The 18,894-nt window shown below is 42.5% G+C and overlaps 2 protein-coding genes across 2 annotated transcripts; one reads left to right on the forward strand and one right to left on the reverse strand.

The window, feature by feature from the left end:
* The first annotated feature begins 6,524 nt into the window (after positions 1 to 6,524).
* On the forward strand, positions 6,525 to 9,761 carry LOC119337909 (membrane-anchored ubiquitin-fold protein 3-like). The gene is made up of 3 exons (XM_037610160.1): positions 6,525 to 6,950; positions 8,475 to 8,642; positions 9,255 to 9,761. The coding sequence occupies exons 1-3, from the start codon at positions 6,818 to 6,820 to the stop codon at positions 9,308 to 9,310; spliced, it is 357 nt and encodes a 118-aa protein (XP_037466057.1). The 5' UTR covers positions 6,525 to 6,817; the 3' UTR covers positions 9,311 to 9,761.
* Positions 9,762 to 10,482: 721 nt separating this feature from the next.
* On the reverse strand, positions 10,483 to 18,465 carry LOC119337245. The gene is made up of 7 exons (XM_037609364.1): positions 18,172 to 18,465; positions 15,766 to 17,047; positions 15,456 to 15,511; positions 15,113 to 15,346; positions 14,485 to 14,776; positions 12,241 to 12,437; positions 10,483 to 10,897 (listed from the first exon to the last, which is right to left on the reverse strand). The coding sequence occupies exons 2-7, from the start codon at positions 17,023 to 17,025 to the stop codon at positions 10,744 to 10,746; spliced, it is 2,193 nt and encodes a 730-aa protein (XP_037465261.1). The 5' UTR covers positions 17,026 to 17,047; positions 18,172 to 18,465; the 3' UTR covers positions 10,483 to 10,743.
* Positions 18,466 to 18,894: the final 429 nt, after the last annotated feature.

Raw genomic sequence — 18,894 nt, forward strand, 5'->3', positions numbered from 1 at the left:
GGATTTGATGGACTTTGGAATAAGGAGTGGCAAGAGCCTAAGCTTAGGGATGCCCAAGGCACTCCAAGGTAAAATTCAAGGACAACCAAAAGCCTAAGCTTGGGGATGCCCCGGAAGGCATCCCCTCTTTCGTCTTCGTCTATTGGTAACTTTACTTGAGGCTATATTTTTATTCACCACATGATATGTGTTTTGCTTTGAGCGTCTTGTATGATTTGAGTCTTTGCTTTTTAGTTTACCTCAATCACATTTGCTATACACACCTTTTGGGGGAAGTACGCATGAATCGTGATTTGTTAGAATACTCTATGTGCTTCACTTATATCTTTTGAGCTAGACAATATTGCTTTAGTGCTTCACTTATATCTTTCTAGAGCACGGCGGTGGTTTTATTTTATAGAAATTGTTGAACTATCATGCTTCACTTATATTATTTTGAGAGTATTTTAGAATAGCATGGTAATTTGCTTTGGTTATAAAATTAGTCCTAATATGATGGGCATCCAAGATGGATATAATAAAAACTTTCATATAAAGTGCATTGAATACTATGAGAAGTTTGATTCTTTATGATTCTTTCGAGATATGAAGATGGTGATATTAGAGTCATGCTAGTAGAGTAGTTGTGAATTTGAGAGATAATTGTGTTAAAGTTTGTGATTCCCGTAGCATGCACGTATGGTGAACCGTTATGTGATGAAGTTGGAGCATGATTTATTTATTGATTGTCTTCCTTATGAGTGGCGGTCGGGGACGAGTGATGGTATTTTCCTACCAATCTATCCCCCTAGGAGCATGCACGTAGTACTTCGTTTCGATAACTAATAGATTTTTGCAATAAGTATGTCAGTTCTTTATGACTAATGTTGAGTCCATGGATTATATGCACTCTCACCCTTCCACCATTGCTAGCCTCTCTTGTGTCGTGCAAATTTCGCCGATACCATATACCTTCCTCAAAACATCCACCATACCTACCTATTATGGAATTTCCATAGCCATTCTGAGATATATTGCCATGCAACTTTCCACCGTTCTGTTTATTATGACACGCTCCATCATTGTCATATTGCTTTGCGTGATCATGTAGTTGACATCGCATTTGTGGCAAAGCCACCATTCATAATTTTTCATATATGTCACGCTTGAATCATTGCACATCTCGGTACACCACCGGAGGCATTCACATAGAGTCATATTTTGTTCTAAGTATTGAGTTGTAAGTAAATAAAAGTTTGATGATCTTCATTATTAGAGCATTTTTCCATGTGAGGAAAGGATGATGGAGACTATGATTCCCCCACAAGTCGGGATGAGACTCCGGACGAAAAATAATAAAAAAGAGGCCATAAAAAATAGAAGGCCCAAAAAATGAGAGAAAAAAAGAGAAGGGGCAGTGCTACTATCCTTTTTCCACACTTGTGCTTCAAAGTAGCACCATGATCTCCATGGTAGAGAGTCTCCTATGTTGTCACTTTCATATACTAGTGGGAATTTTTCATTATAGAACTTGGCTTGTATATTCCAATGATGGGCTTCCTCAAAATGCCCTAGGTCTTCATGAGCAAGCAAGTTGGATGCACACCCACTTAGTTTCTTTTTGAGCTTTCATACACTTATAGCTCTAGTGCATCTGTTGCATGGCAATCCCTACTCACTCACATTGATATCTATTGATGTGCATCTCCATAGCCCATTGATATGCCTAGTTTATGTGAGACTATCTTCCTCCTTTTTTTTATTCTCCACAACCACCCTTCTATTCCACCTATAGTGTTATGTCCATGACCCATGCTCATATATTGCGTGAAGATTGAAAAAGTTTGAGAACATCAAAAGTATGAAACAATTGCTTGGATTGTCATCGGGGTTGTGCATGATTAAATATTTTGTATGATGAAGATAGAGCATAGCCAGACTATATGATTTTGTAGGGATAGCTTTCTTTGGCCATGTTATTTTGAGAAGACATGATTGCTTTGTTAGTATGCTTGAAGTATTATTGTTTTTATGTCAATATTAAACTTTTGTCTTGAATCTTTTGGATCTGAACATTCATGCCACAATAAAGAAAATTACATGGATAAATATGTTAGGTAGCATTCCACATCAAAAATTCTGTTTTTATCATTTACCTACTCGAGGACGAGCAGGAATTAAGCTTGGGGATGCTTGATATGTCTCCAACGTATCTATAATTTTTTATTGTTCCATGATATTATATTATCTGTTTTGGATGTTTAATGGGCTTTAATATGTTCTTTTATATTATTTTGGGGACTAACCTATTAACCGAGGGCCCAATGCCAGTTTCTGTTTTTTTGCCTATTTTAGAGTTTTGCAGAAAATGAATACCAAACGAAGTCCAAACGGAATGAAACCTTCGCGATGATCTTTCTTGGACAGAAAGCAAACCAGAAGACTTGGAGATGAAGTCGGAGAGGCAATGAGGCGGCCACGAGGCAGGAGGGCGCGCCCAGGGGGTAGGTGCGCCCCCACCCTCATGGGCCCCTCGTAGCTCCCCTGACCTAGTTCCTTCGACTATATATACTCTTATACCCTAAAAACATCAGGGAAAGCCACGAAACCACTTTTACACTGCCGCAACCTTCTGTACCCATGAGATCCCATCCTGGGGCCTTTTCCGGCGATCTGCCGGAGGGGGATTCGATCACGGAGGGCTTCTACATCAACACCATTACCTCTCCGATGTAGCGTGAGTAGTTTACCACAGACCTTCAGGTCCATAGTTATTAGCTAGATGGCTTATTATCTCTCTTTGATTTTCAATACAAAGTTATCCTTGATGTTCTTGGAGATCTATTCGATGTAATACTCTTTTGCGGTGTGTGTGCTCAGATCCGATGAATTGTGGATTTATGAACAAGATTATCTATGAATATTATTTGGTTCTTCTCTAAATTCTTATATGCATGATTTGATATCTTTGCAAGTCTCTTCGAATTATCGATTTAGTTTGGCCTACTAGATTGATCTTTCTTGCCATGAGAGAAGTGCTTAGCTTTGGGTTCAATTTTGCGGTGTCCTTTCCCAGTGACAGTAGGGGCAGCAACGCACATATTGTATTATTGCCATCGAGGATAACAAGATGGGTTTTTCATCATATTGCTTGCGTTAATTCCTCTACATCATGTCATCTTTCTTAATGTGTTACTCCGTTCTTTATGAACTTAATACTCTAGATGCATGCTGGATAGCGGTCGATGTGTGGAGTAATAGTAGTAGATGCAGGCAGGAGTCGGTCTGCTTGACACGGACGTGATGCCTATGTTCATGATCATTGCCTTAGATGTCATCATAATTATGAGCTTTTCTATCAATTGCTCGGCAGTAATTTGTTCACCCACCATAATATATGCTATCTCAAGAGAAGCCACTAGTGAAACCTATGGCCGAAACCTATGGCCCCGAGTCTCTTTTCCATATTATTGAATCCCGTTTACATCTTGCTAGTTTCCGATCTATTATTTTGCAATCTTTACTTTCCAATCTGTAAACCAAAAATACCAAAAATATTTACTTTATCGTTTATCTATCTCTATCAGATCTCACTTTTGCGAGTGACCGTGAATGGATTGACAACCCCTTTATCGCGTTGGTTGCAAGTTCTTGATTGTTTGTGCAGGTATTCGGTGACTTGTGCGTCGTCTCCTACTGGATTGATACCTTGGTTCTCAAAACTGAGGGAAATACTTACGCTACTTTGCTGCATTACCCTTTCCTCTTCAAGGAAAAACCAACGCAAGCTCAAGAGGTAGCAGGGCACCACTTCCTCCTGCCCTCCCCTCCTTGTCAAAGAAAAGAAAGGGAGGGTGCCACCTGCTCCTTCCTTTCCCTAGCGCCAAAAGAAGGAAGAGGGGCCGGCCTAGGGCAGGAGCCCAAGTAGGATTCAGACCTACTTGGGGCGCCCCCTGGCTGCTCCCCTCTCCCCCCACCTATATATATATATATATATATATATATATATATATATGTGTGTGTGTGTGTGTGTGTGTGTGTGTGTGTGTGTGTGTGTGTGTGTGTGTGTGTATATATATGTGGGGGGGAGGGGACGCCACACGAGGACACAACATTGTCTTAGCCATGTGAGGCGCCCCTCTCCACCGTTTACACCCTCGGTCATATTTTGTGGTGGTTAGGCGAAGCCTTGCGAAGATAGCTTCACTGTCACCACGTCATCGTGCTGCCGGAACTGATCCACTACTTCGCTGTCTTGCTGGATCAAGAAGACGAGGACATCATCGAGTTGAACGTGTGCTGAACACGGAGGTGTCGTGCGTTCGGTACTCTATCGGTTGGATCGCGAAGAAGTTCGTCTACATCAACTACGTTACTAAACGCTTCCGCTTATGGTCTACGAGGGTATGTAGACACACTCTTCCCTCTCGTTGCTATGCATCTCCATGGATAGATCTTGCGTGTGCGTAGAATTTTTTTTGTTTTCCCTGCAACGTTACCCAACAATGCTACGTCTTCGCTTCGTCTTCAATCTTATCGACTGCATACATTCTTCTTCGGACACACTGAATGAAAATTGCTTCACTTCAGCAATAATTTTTTCAGGGCCATCTCCGGCATGCAATATTCTCGATAACAAACTCTTCGAGACATGACAATTTTTTCTGCAGCGCTGATAACCTTTGAGGAAGTTTATAGCAAACTTCTCGGAAGTCACAATCTTATTGATAGTAAGCCTCTCGAAGCATACCAATCTTCTCTGTTGTGCAGATAACTTTCTTAGAAGTTTATAGCAAACTTCTCGTAAGTAGCAATCTTCTCGGCAGCAAACTTTTTGGTAGCAAACCTTTTTATAGCAATCATTTCGGTAGCAAACCTTTCGATTGCGAACTTCTCGCGGGATTATAGCAATCTTCTCGGTAGCAAATCTTTTGGAAGATTATAGCAATCTTCTCGATAGATCTTTTGAAAGATTATAGCAATCTTTTAGGGAGCAAATTTTCGGAAGATTATAGTAATCCTCTCGGTACTCGAGGGACACTTTCTCTCTGCGTGCACTAGAAAACACATCAGTCCCAAACTGTTTCTGTCAACAATCTCCAAAACACATGGGGCAAGTAATTGCACCAACAGGTTGATTATATGGGTCCTTAAATTTATTTTGCTTTTTACAGGGGCTGTTGTAGCTACTTTTTTGGCCCAACTTCCCGTAAACGAAAATTATTTACGGGGAAAAGAAACTGTTGGTGATACTGTAACTCGGGTTCCCGTCGCCCGCTCATATGTGTGACACTGGTGCGAATTGGTTGTGTGGCATACCACGTCATCGGAATTAGCTCATCTCGGTTTTATGCCAATCTGCACCCACTAAACAAGTTCATGAAGTAAACTAAGTGCTCTTTTTTGTCTTTGTCTAAAAGAACACAACTGCCAGTTTTTTCCACCTCAAAAGAAGTGTTATGTTTTTTACCGATTGGTGTTCTAAAATGCACATTTTGCAGAAAAATAAAAGATGTTCTAAAATGCATATCTATAATAAATTGACGTGTGTGCGTGAATTGTTTTCTCAAGTCTATGGGCATGGTCGCCGACCACAAAACCCAGCTGCCACCCATCGCCTACCCCTCTCGCCGCGACGACGCCAACTACAAGGTCCTTATCGGGGCGGCTTGCCGTGAAGGTGCTAGAGTGTTGCTGCGACTGCGAAGGAGATGGTGCTCGAGCAGTGGTCTTGGCCAGGCGGTGCGCGATGGCGATGTTGGTGAAGCCGGCGGGTGTTGGATGGACCCAACATGACACTCTTCATCGCTGGCTCAGCCTGGCTAGATCATCGAAGAAGAGGGCATGGATGCATGGCTTTGCACGACGACGAGCACAACATCATACCCGAATCTGTTATACAACGGGATGGGGTGTTATTTTTCAGGTTTTCTTTACGGTGTATTCAGTTTTGGTTTAGGACGGCGTTGCCTAGGGTAGGAATAATGTTCTTCTCATCCTATTATCATTCTGTGGGTCTACTTTCCGCTGGCGAATGGTGTGTCGAGCCGTGCCTCCAGTGGGTCTTCTAGGATCCGGTCGATTTAAGTTTCTGGAGATCCATCTAGATTCAGCCGGCTCACGCGGCCTTCAAAGTTTCTACATGCCCTTAACGACACCTTTTTTTTCTCTCCGGTGCGGCGAATCGCGGCTGCCGAGATCTCTTGGTTTGCATTGAAGACTTCGCAACCGCTGCTTCTACAAACTCTTTGGTTTCAAAAAATACGCTCTATTGAGGCGGAGGCCCTCAAAATAGACTTCGAGACCTCAAAGATTTTGGATGTACTTTTTTAAGGGTGTGTTTATAAGCCCTTGTGATATGGTCTCAGCCCTTTTCGAAGGAAAAAAAACTGTTGTACGTGCAACGTAATTAATCTATTTAAAAATCTTGTCGACACACACACAATAGTCGCCTCTGAGCAGCAGGTAGGCGCAAGACAGCTATTTTCCCACTACAGCTCGAGGATGAATATAGTTTTCCTCTGGGGACGTATCTGCGAAAACACCGAGGAATCCCACTCCCCCTTCTCTCTCTCTCTCCCTCTCCCTCTCTTCCTCCCTACCCTCGAGACGCCCGTCTCGTCGCTTTGCTCCCCACGAAAGAATTCTAAATTCTTGCTTAACAAAACGAGAAAGCGGATCCTATCCTTCGTGGGATCCGCGTCGGTTCTTGCCCTCGCCGCGTCGAATCCGGCAGCTTTTCTTTCCTCCTCTGAATCCCTCCGCCCGGCCAGCCGCCGTCGACTGAGCCGGCGGTTGTTGGGATCTTGCGTCGCGGGGCGATCCGGCCCGGGGGGAGATGGCCGGCGGGAAAGAGCCGATCGAGGTGAAGTTCCGCCTGTTCGACGGCACGGACATCGGGCCCAACAAGTACGACCCCGCCACCACCGTCACGGCGCTCAAGGAGTTCGTCCTCGCTCGGTGGCCGCAGGGTGAGGCCGATCGACCTCCCTCCCCCTCCCCTCCCCTCCCTTTCCTCCGCGTACATACATATACACGCCTCCGCTTTTGATGCCATGTGTTTCGGGGCGGTTGCTTGCGCGGTCGTCTCGCCCCTCGTGTCCTCTCTATCGGTTTCTTGATCCGGTATGAGAATCCCTGTGCAGATGGTTCGGTCTGGATCTGGGAGCCATCCTCGCCTTTCCCTTTCGCGATAAAACACAGTGATTTGATCAGGTTGTTCCGTGGGTTGCGTGATTCTTCTGTTCTTTGGCAGTTAGGTAACACGCGTCCAGGTTTCCAACTAACTGAGGCTTTTAGAAGTCTCCTTACCCGTAGTAGCAAACACTTTGTTGACAGGCAGAGAATAGATATGTCAGTACATCTACAAGTTCTTGCATTTTCTTAAAGGGGCAGACAGAAGACATATTTTTGCGGTGATGACATTTGTTGCTACTCGTTAGTGCTCCGAAAGAATTTTGGATCTCTGTATGTATCTTACGATGCATGCTGAAACATGTGATGACGGATGACAGGACCATTTGAGGAGGCTGTTTGTCTGCCTTCTTATCCTGTTGGTGTCCTTGGATACTACCCTAGTATTTAGTGGTCCAGTCTTAGTTCTGAACTACTGGGTGTGAAGTTCAGTCGGTGCTTTTATAGAGGCCAGTCTGGCTGGTTTATGCTCGTAACAGTAAATTTGGAGAGCGTTTTTAAGCATGAGTCTGGACCGAAATGTAGGCACATGGGAAGTACCAAAATACTAACGGCCGAAGCGGCAGATTAGTTATGATGCACGCTTTTTTAATTGTTTGTTTGGTAATCGAACAAGAAACACTACTCCCTCTGATCCAAATTAATTATCGCAGCTCTAACATTGTACTAAAGTTGTACTAGAGCTGCGACAGTTAATTTGGATCTGAGGGAGTAGCTGTTTCTGCAGAAATTGTCCTTTGGTTAAGTTTCCTCAAAACCCGACGGCAAGGAAAGGAGGAATTAGTGGCAGCAGGAAGCTCCAGTTCTTATTTGCCTGCACAGATTAATAATAGGAACTGGGCTAGCTCACATGGGTGAAGTGGATGTACATCCCACTACCCAGGTTTAAGTCCGCATGAACATAATTTTTGTTCCTGTTTTGTCTCTGTTCTTCCTCCGACATGTTCATTTAGTGTATGAAAACATGGATTAATTGATCACTGTGACATGTTCACAATAGAGAAGGAAATATATGTTTCCCTTTTGCAACATATGCAAATGTGTCCTTTGAGGATAAGACCGCAAAATGGTCCATAACATGTAGATGACCATGCTTCAGAAGGAGAGTTTACCTTGTGATGAGATGTTTTGAGTTTGCACTTCCAGGGTTTTGCCCTTTTCTTTTCAGGGGAATAGTATACAGCTTTTGTGAGTGCTTCAAGTTCTCTGAATACTGCTGTTGATTATTTCAGTCTTGTAGAAGTTTTATGGAATATATCATTATCTGTGTTAAGAGTGTCTTTTTACAATGTTTTTGACAGACAAAGACATTATTCCAAAAACTCTCAATGACGTGAAGCTCATCAATGCTGGAAGGATACTTGAGAATAACAAAACTCTTGCTGAGTCTCGAGTCCCAGTAGGGGAAGTTCCAGGAGGTGTGATCACGATGCATGTTGTTGTACGCCCTCCCCAAAGTGACAAAAGTGGTATTGATTTGATTTCCCTCTTATTTATTCAAAGTCCCATCTCTTTATATGTTTGATGATCTCACTTGGTTTAAGATCCGAAGGGTTGAACTTCTGTTATGTTATGTGTGACCTGAATGAGAATTCTGACTATTGTCTGTCCGAAGAAGTTGTCATCCACCTTTTTGCCATTCTAACAGTTCTACTCCTAAAAAAATAAGAATTAAGAGTGCACACATTGTATATCTCTAGGTGTATATTTTTTCTATGCTGGTCGTAACATTGTTTTCGCCTCCTTTAGTTGACCCATTACCCGATGCTCAGTTCTTTCAGCAACTTTGCCATTGAATTGAACTAGCAGTTTATGCTTCCGACTATTTTCTCCTATTGTCAGAATGCGATTAGATGACTTGTTGTTGCATGCTATTCGCATTGCCACCGCTATCTGATGTCTTGTAAATGGAACCATTTTATTGTGATAATCCAGAGTATGTTGATGTTAATTTAAAGGGTAACTATGTGGACAAGCATATCGCACTCCAGCATTTATACATTTGTTTAATTTGCTTTAGCATCGTAGTTCCGTTTGATTTGTTTCTGATCTTAATGTGCCACCATCCTTTTTCTTTCCAGATAAGCACCTCTCGAATTCTCCCAAGCAGAACAGATGTGGGTGCACGATATTGTGACGCTTTCGATTCAGCCCGCGTTGTGTATTTCTGTATATTGGTGCCATCCATGCTCACAACGATTGCAAGTTCACCCTAACACTTGATTCTTGCAAGCCATTCTTGAATGAAATGCCTAGAAACGGTAACTTAACACCATATATATTTCATCTCTGCTCGACAGTACGTTTGGTTACAGCGGGGGGCCCTTCCATACATCCATGTAAGCTGTAACGGGTATGCAGGAAGTCAAGAGCTGGGATGCTTGCTGTTGTTTTAAGATGTAGACATTGTGTAGTGACGTCGGAAATGAGGTTCCACTTCTTATTTTTTGCTTCTACATATATACTCGTATAGTATTTGTCGAGATTTTTTCCCCCAAGTTGCCACTGCATATTATATATAAATATGTAACAGGGAAGTGATTTCTGTCCAGAAGTGTAAAGGGAGTATGTTGGACTGACGGAAGGCAGTTTGTATGTGTGTTTTTGGTTCTTCTGCTCGTAGCTTTGCTTTGCAGTTGCAGCTGTGGGTGCAGTTGCCTTGTCAGCTTGTGCTGGACCGCGCCGGCGGCAGCCGCTGGTCGGGCTGTCGACCATGGCGTCGGTTTGGCTGTCACGTCGGCCAGCTACCATCTGACTGAGCAAAGAATTGTGACAGGGTGGCTGACGACGCCAGGGATGATAACACGGCCAGCTTCCTTGTTACTTTGCCTCTCCATTTTTAATGGTCATGAACTAGGAAAATGTTGAAAGTGGGTAGGGGTGCCTTTTTTAGTCTTCATTCTTCAACCACTCCGCAATACTAGAGGCCCGTCTGGATCGAAGGAATTTCCTAACTGCTCAATATTCAGTCCATGGAAGTTCGGTGGATCTCAACTCATTTGGTTAAGACAAAATGCAACATCCAAAGAATAATAAACAAGGAACTGCAACTGACGTCTCGTCGCTTTTCCACAACCTCCGAAGGACCTATACAAAGTGCAGAAATGTTCATATATGACAGCTACATTGCTCAACAGTGAATGCATTGCAAGATTGAACAATGCATAAAAATGTGCATATATGACAACTTGGATAAGCATTAAAAAAATTTACAGTAAATCCATTTTTTCTCAAACGATAAGAAGGAAAAAAGAAACAGCGCACATGCCGATGTAGGGGTGCCAGCAATACCGAAGGAAACATAACATCTGCAGGCAACAATAATTGAGCAGTCCCAGGAACAGAGATACGATAATCAACATGGAAGGCGCCCATTTAGTCAAATGAACGGAACATGGTTGATTGGCGGCCATCCAGTTCGCCACAAATCCATAATACATGAAAATTCCTTGGTGTACCTGACTTCGCAAAAAAGAAACTGGGTATACAGGTAGCATCCTTCCACAAATCTTTGGGCAACATGTATTCTAGCTATAAAGAAAAAAAACATTTGTATAATCCTGGCTGCAGCTAGATGTTCAAGCTCCAGTCATAAGGCTGATACGAGACCTTCAGTTGAGTGTTTGCGAGCAGCTCCAAGAATTGCTCCGACGCTGCAGGCTCCAGATAATTTGCTGCATGCTTCAGTACTTCTGTCTCATTCTTACCGAAGTCTGTGTTATACCTGCAAACAATTCAGAACAAGAGTTTTTGAGCTGTATCTCATTTTACCAAAGTCTGTGTACTTATACCTTAAAATCATTTGGACCACGAGTTTCCAAGCTTAAGTTATCAAAAGCATTGCCACATACCAAAGTGCAGGTCCAGATTTGGTAACTGATGCTCAACTTCTCAATTGCTACTGCTATAATTTCATCACAGTGCATATCAGGTAAAATTAACCAAGTTAATATTTGGGACTTGCACTCTAGCGATATAACTGTGTAACAAATTATGATCATTCGCCAATCTGTCTAGTAACACAGTAATGCATTTGCTGTTATCTCACGCAGAATAAACAGCCGATGTCCCATCATCAATGACTCATTGATACTGCATTCCCTTAATTTGTTGGGCATTGTGCAGTTCCAGTTGTATTTCTAGTGACCACAGACTAAACGCGGGTCATAACCACCTCACTTGCCGTTATGGCCTTCAAATTATGGATAAAGCGATCTCAGTAAGTATATTTTAGTTATTCTTCATTAGTTATAACCCTAATAGGGCAAAGCACACAAATCCATATCTATAAAAATTATCAGCATCCTGCTATATTCCACTTGAACTTACACGCAAAGTATTCATAAAAGGCCACATGAGTGTTAATGCACCACACAAAGCGCTACAAGCTTGGTTGACCGCTGTTTGGAGCATTACTCATCATATATTCATTCATATCCAACTTAACCAAGGGCGAATTCAAGTAACAAAAACCAAGCAAACATTAGAGGACTACTACCTCCGTCCTAGTTTATTGGTCCCCTTCGCATTTTGTGCTAAATTTTGACCTTAGATTTAACTAACAAAATATTAATGCATGTAACCAAAAATAGTATCCTTGAAAACTACATTCAAATACAAATCCAACGATATAATTTTTAGTGACATGCATTATTATTTTCTTAGTTAAATCTATGGTCAAAGTTTGGCACAAAATACTAAGGGGACCAATAAACCAGGACGGAGGTAGTATGTCACTATGACGCACAAGGATAGCCCCAAATCAGACAGGTATTCTACCTTGTCTCCAACTACAAGACCGAAAAAGCTAGAGTAACTGTCTTATCTATCTTATGTTTCAAGCAGCTCTAGGGTTGTAATTTATACCTAGAGTAACTGTCTGTTGAAGTCAGTAGTACTATTGAACATGTCAATGTGCTGGATGTTCCGGTAAATAGCTCTATTAGATGCATCGTCATTGTTATACTACAAATTCTGGTGCCAAACAGTCGCACACTACTAAGCAAGAACGGTAAATACTCGAAACATATTGGTAAAGCAAGAATATCAATCATTTTATTGTCTTACCATCGTAAGATTTTGCTTACAGATGCAACCTTCGCTTCAGGATCAACAATCAGTCCTCCATTCCTTACGAAATCTCGTGCAGCTTCCATTAACTCTTTATCAATATTTCCCGGCGAGTAACACCTAAGTGCAGGTCCAGATTTGGTACCACATACCAAAGCAAAGTGAACAAGAGGTTCAGGGTATGATAGGACCACCTGCAATTACAAACAAGGAAAAAAAGGCGGTGAGAATTTATATGACTGAAAAATTAGCATCACTTAAGAACAAGGTTTACGAGTCGACGAGTCGTTCCAAGGTTGAGACTCATAGACTAATCATGGCTAGTCTAGACTATTGCTGGACTAGTCGACATGGTACTGTAACACACACTTTGCAGTAATCAATTACTAAAACCTAGTATTAGTCTGTAGTATATACTACTCCCTCCGTCCCAAAATAAGTGACTCAAAAGTGAGTGAACTTTGTACTAAAATTAGTACAAAGTTCACTCACTTTTGAGTCACTTATTTTGGGACGGAGGGAGTATATAGCAGTAGCACAGTACAGTATAAATACAAACTGAATGCATGAGAAGTGGATAATACAAATTTTCCTTCCCACGGGTTGCGGGCTGGGCGGCTGGCTCACTTATCCCCTCCCAGTCCCTAAAAAAAGAAAAAATTGAGTCGAACAACTCAAAGTGCAGGACTAGTCCAGACTAGTCTACGACTAGTCCCTCGACTGCTCGACTTGGCGAACTAGTCTACCCGAATTTTCTAGTCGACATCCAGAGTGCGACTCAGAGAGTAGTCTATCGACTAGTTTCGACTAGTCGCTCGACTCGTAATGCTTGCTTAAGAACCAAGGAATTTAGTAGTTTAAAATGATGGTGTTTTAAATAGAATGTCGCGCTAATATTGTAGTGCTGCTATGGCATGCTAACGGTTGTGTGCACCATGTGGCTGATTTGGCAAGTAGGTACAGTTATGAGATCCCAGTGCACTAAAACAAGTAGTACAATGCAGATCAGCTGGCGCCCAGTTTCTATATATAGTCGTTTTGCTTTCCCTTGGCAGCCCTTTATTGCATATACGACCTTTTCAAAAAGGTTTTCACATATATTCAATCTGACTTTCTACAACCATAGGAAAAAACAGGTAAACATATAATGGAAACACAGTAGGCCTTGCCTTCTATATTCCTTCAGATTTCCGGGAACTGATTACGCCCTAGGCCTACATACGAGTACTAGGTAAGTTTCAATCATTTCTTCCGGAAAAAAAGTAACATCCATAGAACTAGTTCTGCCTTCTATATGACTGGTATATGATGTAAAAGGACTCCGACCATCCACTAGTACACACTGCGCTAGATAGTACTCAGATTTCCGGGAACTGATTACGCCCTAGGCCTACATACGAGTACTAGGTAAGTTTCAATCATTTCTTCCGGAAAAAAAGTAACATCCTTGCACACATGCAAACCGATATTATGCTGCACCGGATATTAAATTATATCAACATGCATTTATGAGAAAAGAGACCCATGTTATTTGTTTGAAATAGAAGGTCAAGATAAGTTGAGTTTATTTCTTGCACACAATAGGCAAGTTTGAAATAATCTCCACCACACTAATGTTTGGCAATTTTTACAGGCACCAACACAGATCAAGCATGTTTCCTTTAAGCTGCCCTTTCTAGGAAGAACCACGGATAGATTGTATACCCTAGAGTCTAAACAAGAAAAACACATTCACGAGTTTAATTGTTGGAACACATCTTACTGAATATGTGCTTTGCTGCATGCATATACTCCCTCCGTTCCTAAATACAAGTCTTTTTAGAGATTCCAATATAGACTACATATGGAGCAAAATGAGTGAATCTACACTCTAAACTACGTCTATATACATCCGTATGTAGTCCATATTGAAATCTCTAGAAAGACTTATATTTAGGAACAGAGGGAGTACAAGACATTTTAGCTTTTTTTGATTCGTATGTATCTAGACATATTCTAGTATGTATGTTCACTCATTTTAGTATGTATGCAGTCAATATTTTGAAATAGCGAAAAGGTCTTATATTAAGGAACGGAGGGAGTACCTAAAGAAGCATAACTTGATGTAAGAAAAGTATATAACACAAGCTTCAAGACAAGGAACATGAGTCCAGGTATCATCAAGAGTTCATGACAGGACAGATTTTTAGTAAACAGTAACATATATGTTCCCCTTTTTTGGAGTGGGTCTGCTTTGTTCACCTTGGATCTTTGGTCTTTATGTCCGAAAGGTTTCACAAGATTGTATGGTGGCCTTTGGTTGCCACGCAGAATGCCATTTTCAATAGCTGACAGTGAATAGGCACATCCACCAATGACATACTTAAAGTCTCCAAAGAACTTTTTCCTGTCCAATGGTCCAGCAGGATGCCCACATGTCACTAACGCGTGGATAGCCATCATATTGTACAGATTTATGAAGAAAGCAATCTTTTCTTCACGTGACAGGTCACTAGTTTCCACCCTCTGAAGCTCCTCAGTTGTTCTAATATACCTGTGCAAGAAATATGAGCTTCAGATAAGTGTACCGATCACCTATGGCATTAGGGCAATCAAGACACAAGAACCAAGTTATCAATTATCAGTCTAACAGCACGTGCTGCTATAAATTTATAACACACAACATAAAATATATAGAGATATACTCAGGTAGCAAATTGGAGTTTACTGATCAAATTATGAACTTGAACATATGTATCGACTAAAAGATTATCAGAAGTAGTCAGAACAAGCAATAGATTGTCGTTCATTTTAGTATCTGCACATAAATAATACATGGATTATGCAGTCCATGTCTTTTGCATATACTTAAGTATGTACATGTGCTAACCTTTTAAATTCCTCACAACCCTGGATGCTTCTGTAGTCAACATGCCTACCATCTTCAGATACATAAGCCTCGAAAATGGCACAAGACAACTTTCTCAACCTTGATGCGATTTCCGCCATGGGTTTTGGTGCAACATCAATGATGCCCCTAGGGATGTTGTAACACTGTGTCATAATAACGGGATCATGATCTAGGAAACGGTAAGGCTGATTTCCATCTTCAAAGACATTTTCACTGCAATACAAGCAGTGTATTAATAATACTAACCTCCAAATATTCCAACCAACAGAGACATAAATAATAGAAATAAGAATAATATCGTAAGATCATTTCAAGAGCTTACTCTAGAACATGACGAAAGAAGTGTTTGCTTGCAAGCTTTCTTCCAAATTCCACTGCCTGCATGGATAATATGTATCCACAAAATGTTAAGGAAGGTGACAGTACAGTAGGGAACATACAAAACAGATGTGCGCTTTCCTAAATGTGAAATCCTTTCCAAAGATCTGCTATAAATAATGCAAACTTGCCATATATACCTAAATTAAAAAAGCCTCAAAAGTCAGACAAAACCAAGAGTCATGTTGTTTAAAATCCCATGGAAGTACTATATATAGCATGGCTCAAAAAATAGTCAATAGTAAACATTTTACCTCATCTCTCTCCAAATACTGATCTTCTGATATAAAATCCACAGCCTCACTGCCAGGAAAGCAGTTACTAAATCTTCTCATTTTGTAAAACCTATCCTTCAGAGTAATCGACTCTCTCATTTTTCTGACGATGGTTGCCAACTCATCCATCTTCCCACATCCAGATTCGTCATCTTCCCCGGGTAAAGGAGGCAAAGGAGCAGCAGAGGAGGGCTCATCATTGAAAAGAGCACCAGTTTTCTCATTGAGTATGCCAGACTCCTCCATTTTCTTCAATTCAGTTAAGCCTCCAATCAGCAGGTCATTGAAATACACTTTTGGTACTATGGATGACCCAGTATTCTTTTCCAACTCCAACTTCCTACTAGGGAATATATCAATGTTAATCTCAACATACTTGAGCCTTTGCTGATGCATGAACAACCGAACCAATTTGCAATCTTCACATCCCAGTTTTGTGTATACGATAATCCTTCCTTTTGCTATTGGTTGCTCTGTCAAACCAGGCACATTTCCACCCCCAGCTTCCCCAGTTGTAGAAGTAACAATATCTCCTCCAACTTTAATCAAGTTCAGTGGATTCCATGTGCTTCTTTCCTCGGATTTCTTCTGTACCTCTTTTGGTTTAATTCCATAATCTGAGACAGTCTTCTTACCATTGCCACTTGCTGAACCATCATTCTTATCATCTTCAACAGGAAGATCATTCTCATCCTTTCTGCCAGATAGGCGGCGTATAAATGTTGACACTGCAATGGCTCCCTTTTCCTTAACAAAATTCCCGATTGCAGCAGCTCTTTCATTGATCACAGACCCTTGCTGAGCTTTTGAATCAAGCTCCACAGACTGATCAGAAGAACGCCTCATTTGTTCCATTTCAGGAATCTCAGTTCCATCAAAAACTGGCTCTTCAGATTTTTCTTCTTCAAGAATCTCTTTCACAGTCTGGTCTGAATCTATAGGTTCCATGGCATCAGGGCTTCTGCTTTTATCCATCTGCTCATTGAGATCCTTTTCTGGGTTATCTCCCCCATGGATCTGCCCTTTTACCTCATAGCTTGAATTCTCACTCATTGAATTTACTGTTTCTTTTACGCCCAACATTTCTGTTTTCCTCGACAAATCCCCTTCATCTTCACCCTTTTCTCCAGGATTAGGGGACTCTTCACTGACAGAAGTTTTTATCACATCCTTTTCTCCAGGATTAGGGGACTCTTCACTGACAGAAGTTTTTATCACATCCTTGTCCCCATCCTCCATGTTGCGGGGAAAGCTTACCAATCTGCAAAAATTGTCTCAAGTAAGAAGCTTGTGCATGCAAGAAACTGTAAACTTGTAAACAAAAAATGACATGGAATGGATGGAAATAAAATTCTGCTGGATATTCTTCGGTTAACAAGTCAAAAAAAGGAGAATATCAAAGACATGTGGTACAGTTGTCTCTACCATATGACAAAAATTTCATGCAGTGAGGGAATGCTTGGATTTGTCATATGTCATAGACCAGCACAACACATATGTCAAAATGGAATGAACTGTTATGAAAGTTAAATTTGCATAGAGGGCATTTCTTTATTCATTTAGCTCCAAAAGTTTCGCATGGCATGGTTAGTACCAATCAGCAACTCATACGAATGCAGGTGAATGCTTTTATATTAGACTTTTAATGGCATAAACAAACTAGATAGGGTAAATATGCATTGATACAGATTTGTCACCCGCTATCTCAAGAAATGGATACGGAATAGAAGAGTGCACAGTGAAAAGTCTTTGTTGTGCATGATGAACTGCGAGATATGCACGCGATCGACAATCAGAAGCAGCATCCAGAAATGCTCTGCCCGCGGGACGACCAACCATTAAACCTGGGCAAATAGTACCTGACTGACTAACGCCCCAAATGCAAACACGTTGCATCCAATAAACCACGGGGCCAAACACCAGTAGATCAACGTTACCAATCTGGCATGGCAAAGCTGTCATTAGGCAGTACTAATCCGCGTAATCAGCACATATGCACGGTGCTAGCCATGTGCGCACTCAAATGCATTTACAGGTTGAGATCTCACGCGAGGCAAACCCCCGGATTAATTGCATTCCGACAATAAACCCGCACCTCACCGCCCCCAAACCGCTGTCCACAAACATCGGTGGATGAACACGCGGAACCAAAACAACCAATCGGCGCATAACCAACCCGGCCGAGCTCGCAGACGAAACAGCACGAGATCCCAGGCCCCGACACCACGACGCGATAAACCCTAGAGAAATCTCCCGCACCGCGGCGGGAGCGAGCAGGGAACAGGCCGGGGGCGTCCCTCGCTAGATTCATCACCGATTCGAACCACACGGCGAACGAAATCTCAGGACACGACAGCGAAAAACACGGGGGAAGCGGATGCGAACCTGAACCCTGGAGATCCGACGGAGACGACGGCGGGTATTAATTGCTGCCGAAACCAAGCGAGGACGGGGGAGATTGAGCGGCCGGGCGAGGCGAGGCGAGGCGAGGAGGGAGGGAGGGAGGAAGCGGGTGGCGTGAGCGAGGGTTTAGCGGTGGCGTCGAGAGCGAGAGGAGGTGGATTTTGACTGAGGCGAGAGGAGGGGAAGACGGGAATGGAAGTGGAAATGGGGCAGCGGCGGTGGAGAGGAGACCCGGGGGAGGGGGGACTGTGCGCGTGGGTGTAGGAAGCGGGAACACCGGAAACTGACGAGCCGAGGCGGAGCGGGGGAAGGAAAGAAAAGAGGAAAAAGGCTGCCCGGGCGGACGCTTCTGACCACGTGGGTCGGTCGACGCAGCAGTCTGTGGACCGGGCGGGGCGGGGGCTTTGACCTTGGACGTGGCGTGGCGGCCCACAGACGCACGCCGGATACTCCCTGTCTGTGCTGCGGTCGTGCTAGAACGGGGTCTGATTTTGTTTTGGAGAAAACTAGAGGTTTTTTTAGATGTTTGATCAGCGATAATTAATATGCACCGAAGGGAATATACATTAAAAAGACCACATTTCTGGCCATGTTTCCCAGCTCGTTTGTGGAGCATCATCACGGAGGAGTCTGATCATGTGGCTCTGGTGGTGTGAGTGTTGGAGACGGCTCCAACTCTTGAACCCCGGGGCGATCGCCTGTTCA

This window comes from Triticum dicoccoides, chromosome 7B (assembly GCF_002162155.2).
Source record: "Triticum dicoccoides isolate Atlit2015 ecotype Zavitan chromosome 7B, WEW_v2.0, whole genome shotgun sequence".
Lineage (NCBI taxonomy): Eukaryota > Viridiplantae > Streptophyta > Magnoliopsida > Poales > Poaceae > Triticum > Triticum dicoccoides.

What these genes read in the sequence shown, in the direction of transcription:
- LOC119337909 (XM_037610160.1), top strand. Translation starts at nt 6,818, where the DNA reads ATGGCCGGCGGGAAAGAGCCGATCGAGGTGAAGTTCCGCCTGTTCGAC. An exon ending in CCTCGCTCGGTGGCCGCAGG is followed by an intron (nt 6,951 to 8,474) that starts GTGAGGCCGATC and finishes TGTTTTTGACAG; the next exon opens with ACAAAGACATTATTCCAAAA. An exon ending in TCCCCAAAGTGACAAAAGTG is followed by an intron (nt 8,643 to 9,254) that starts GTATTGATTTGA and finishes TTTTCTTTCCAG; the next exon opens with ATAAGCACCTCTCGAATTCT.
- LOC119337245 (XM_037609364.1), bottom strand. Translation starts at nt 17,025, where the DNA reads ATGGAGGATGGGGACAAGGATGTGATAAAAACTTCTGTCAGTGAAGAG. An exon ending in GGTTGTGAGGAATTTAAAAG is followed by an intron (nt 14,777 to 15,112) that starts GTTAGCACATGT and finishes TTTCTTGCACAG; the next exon opens with GTATATTAGAACAACTGAGG. An exon ending in GTAAGCAAAATCTTACGATG is followed by an intron (nt 10,898 to 12,240) that starts GTAAGACAATAA and finishes AATTGTTTGCAG; the next exon opens with GTATAACACAGACTTCGGTA.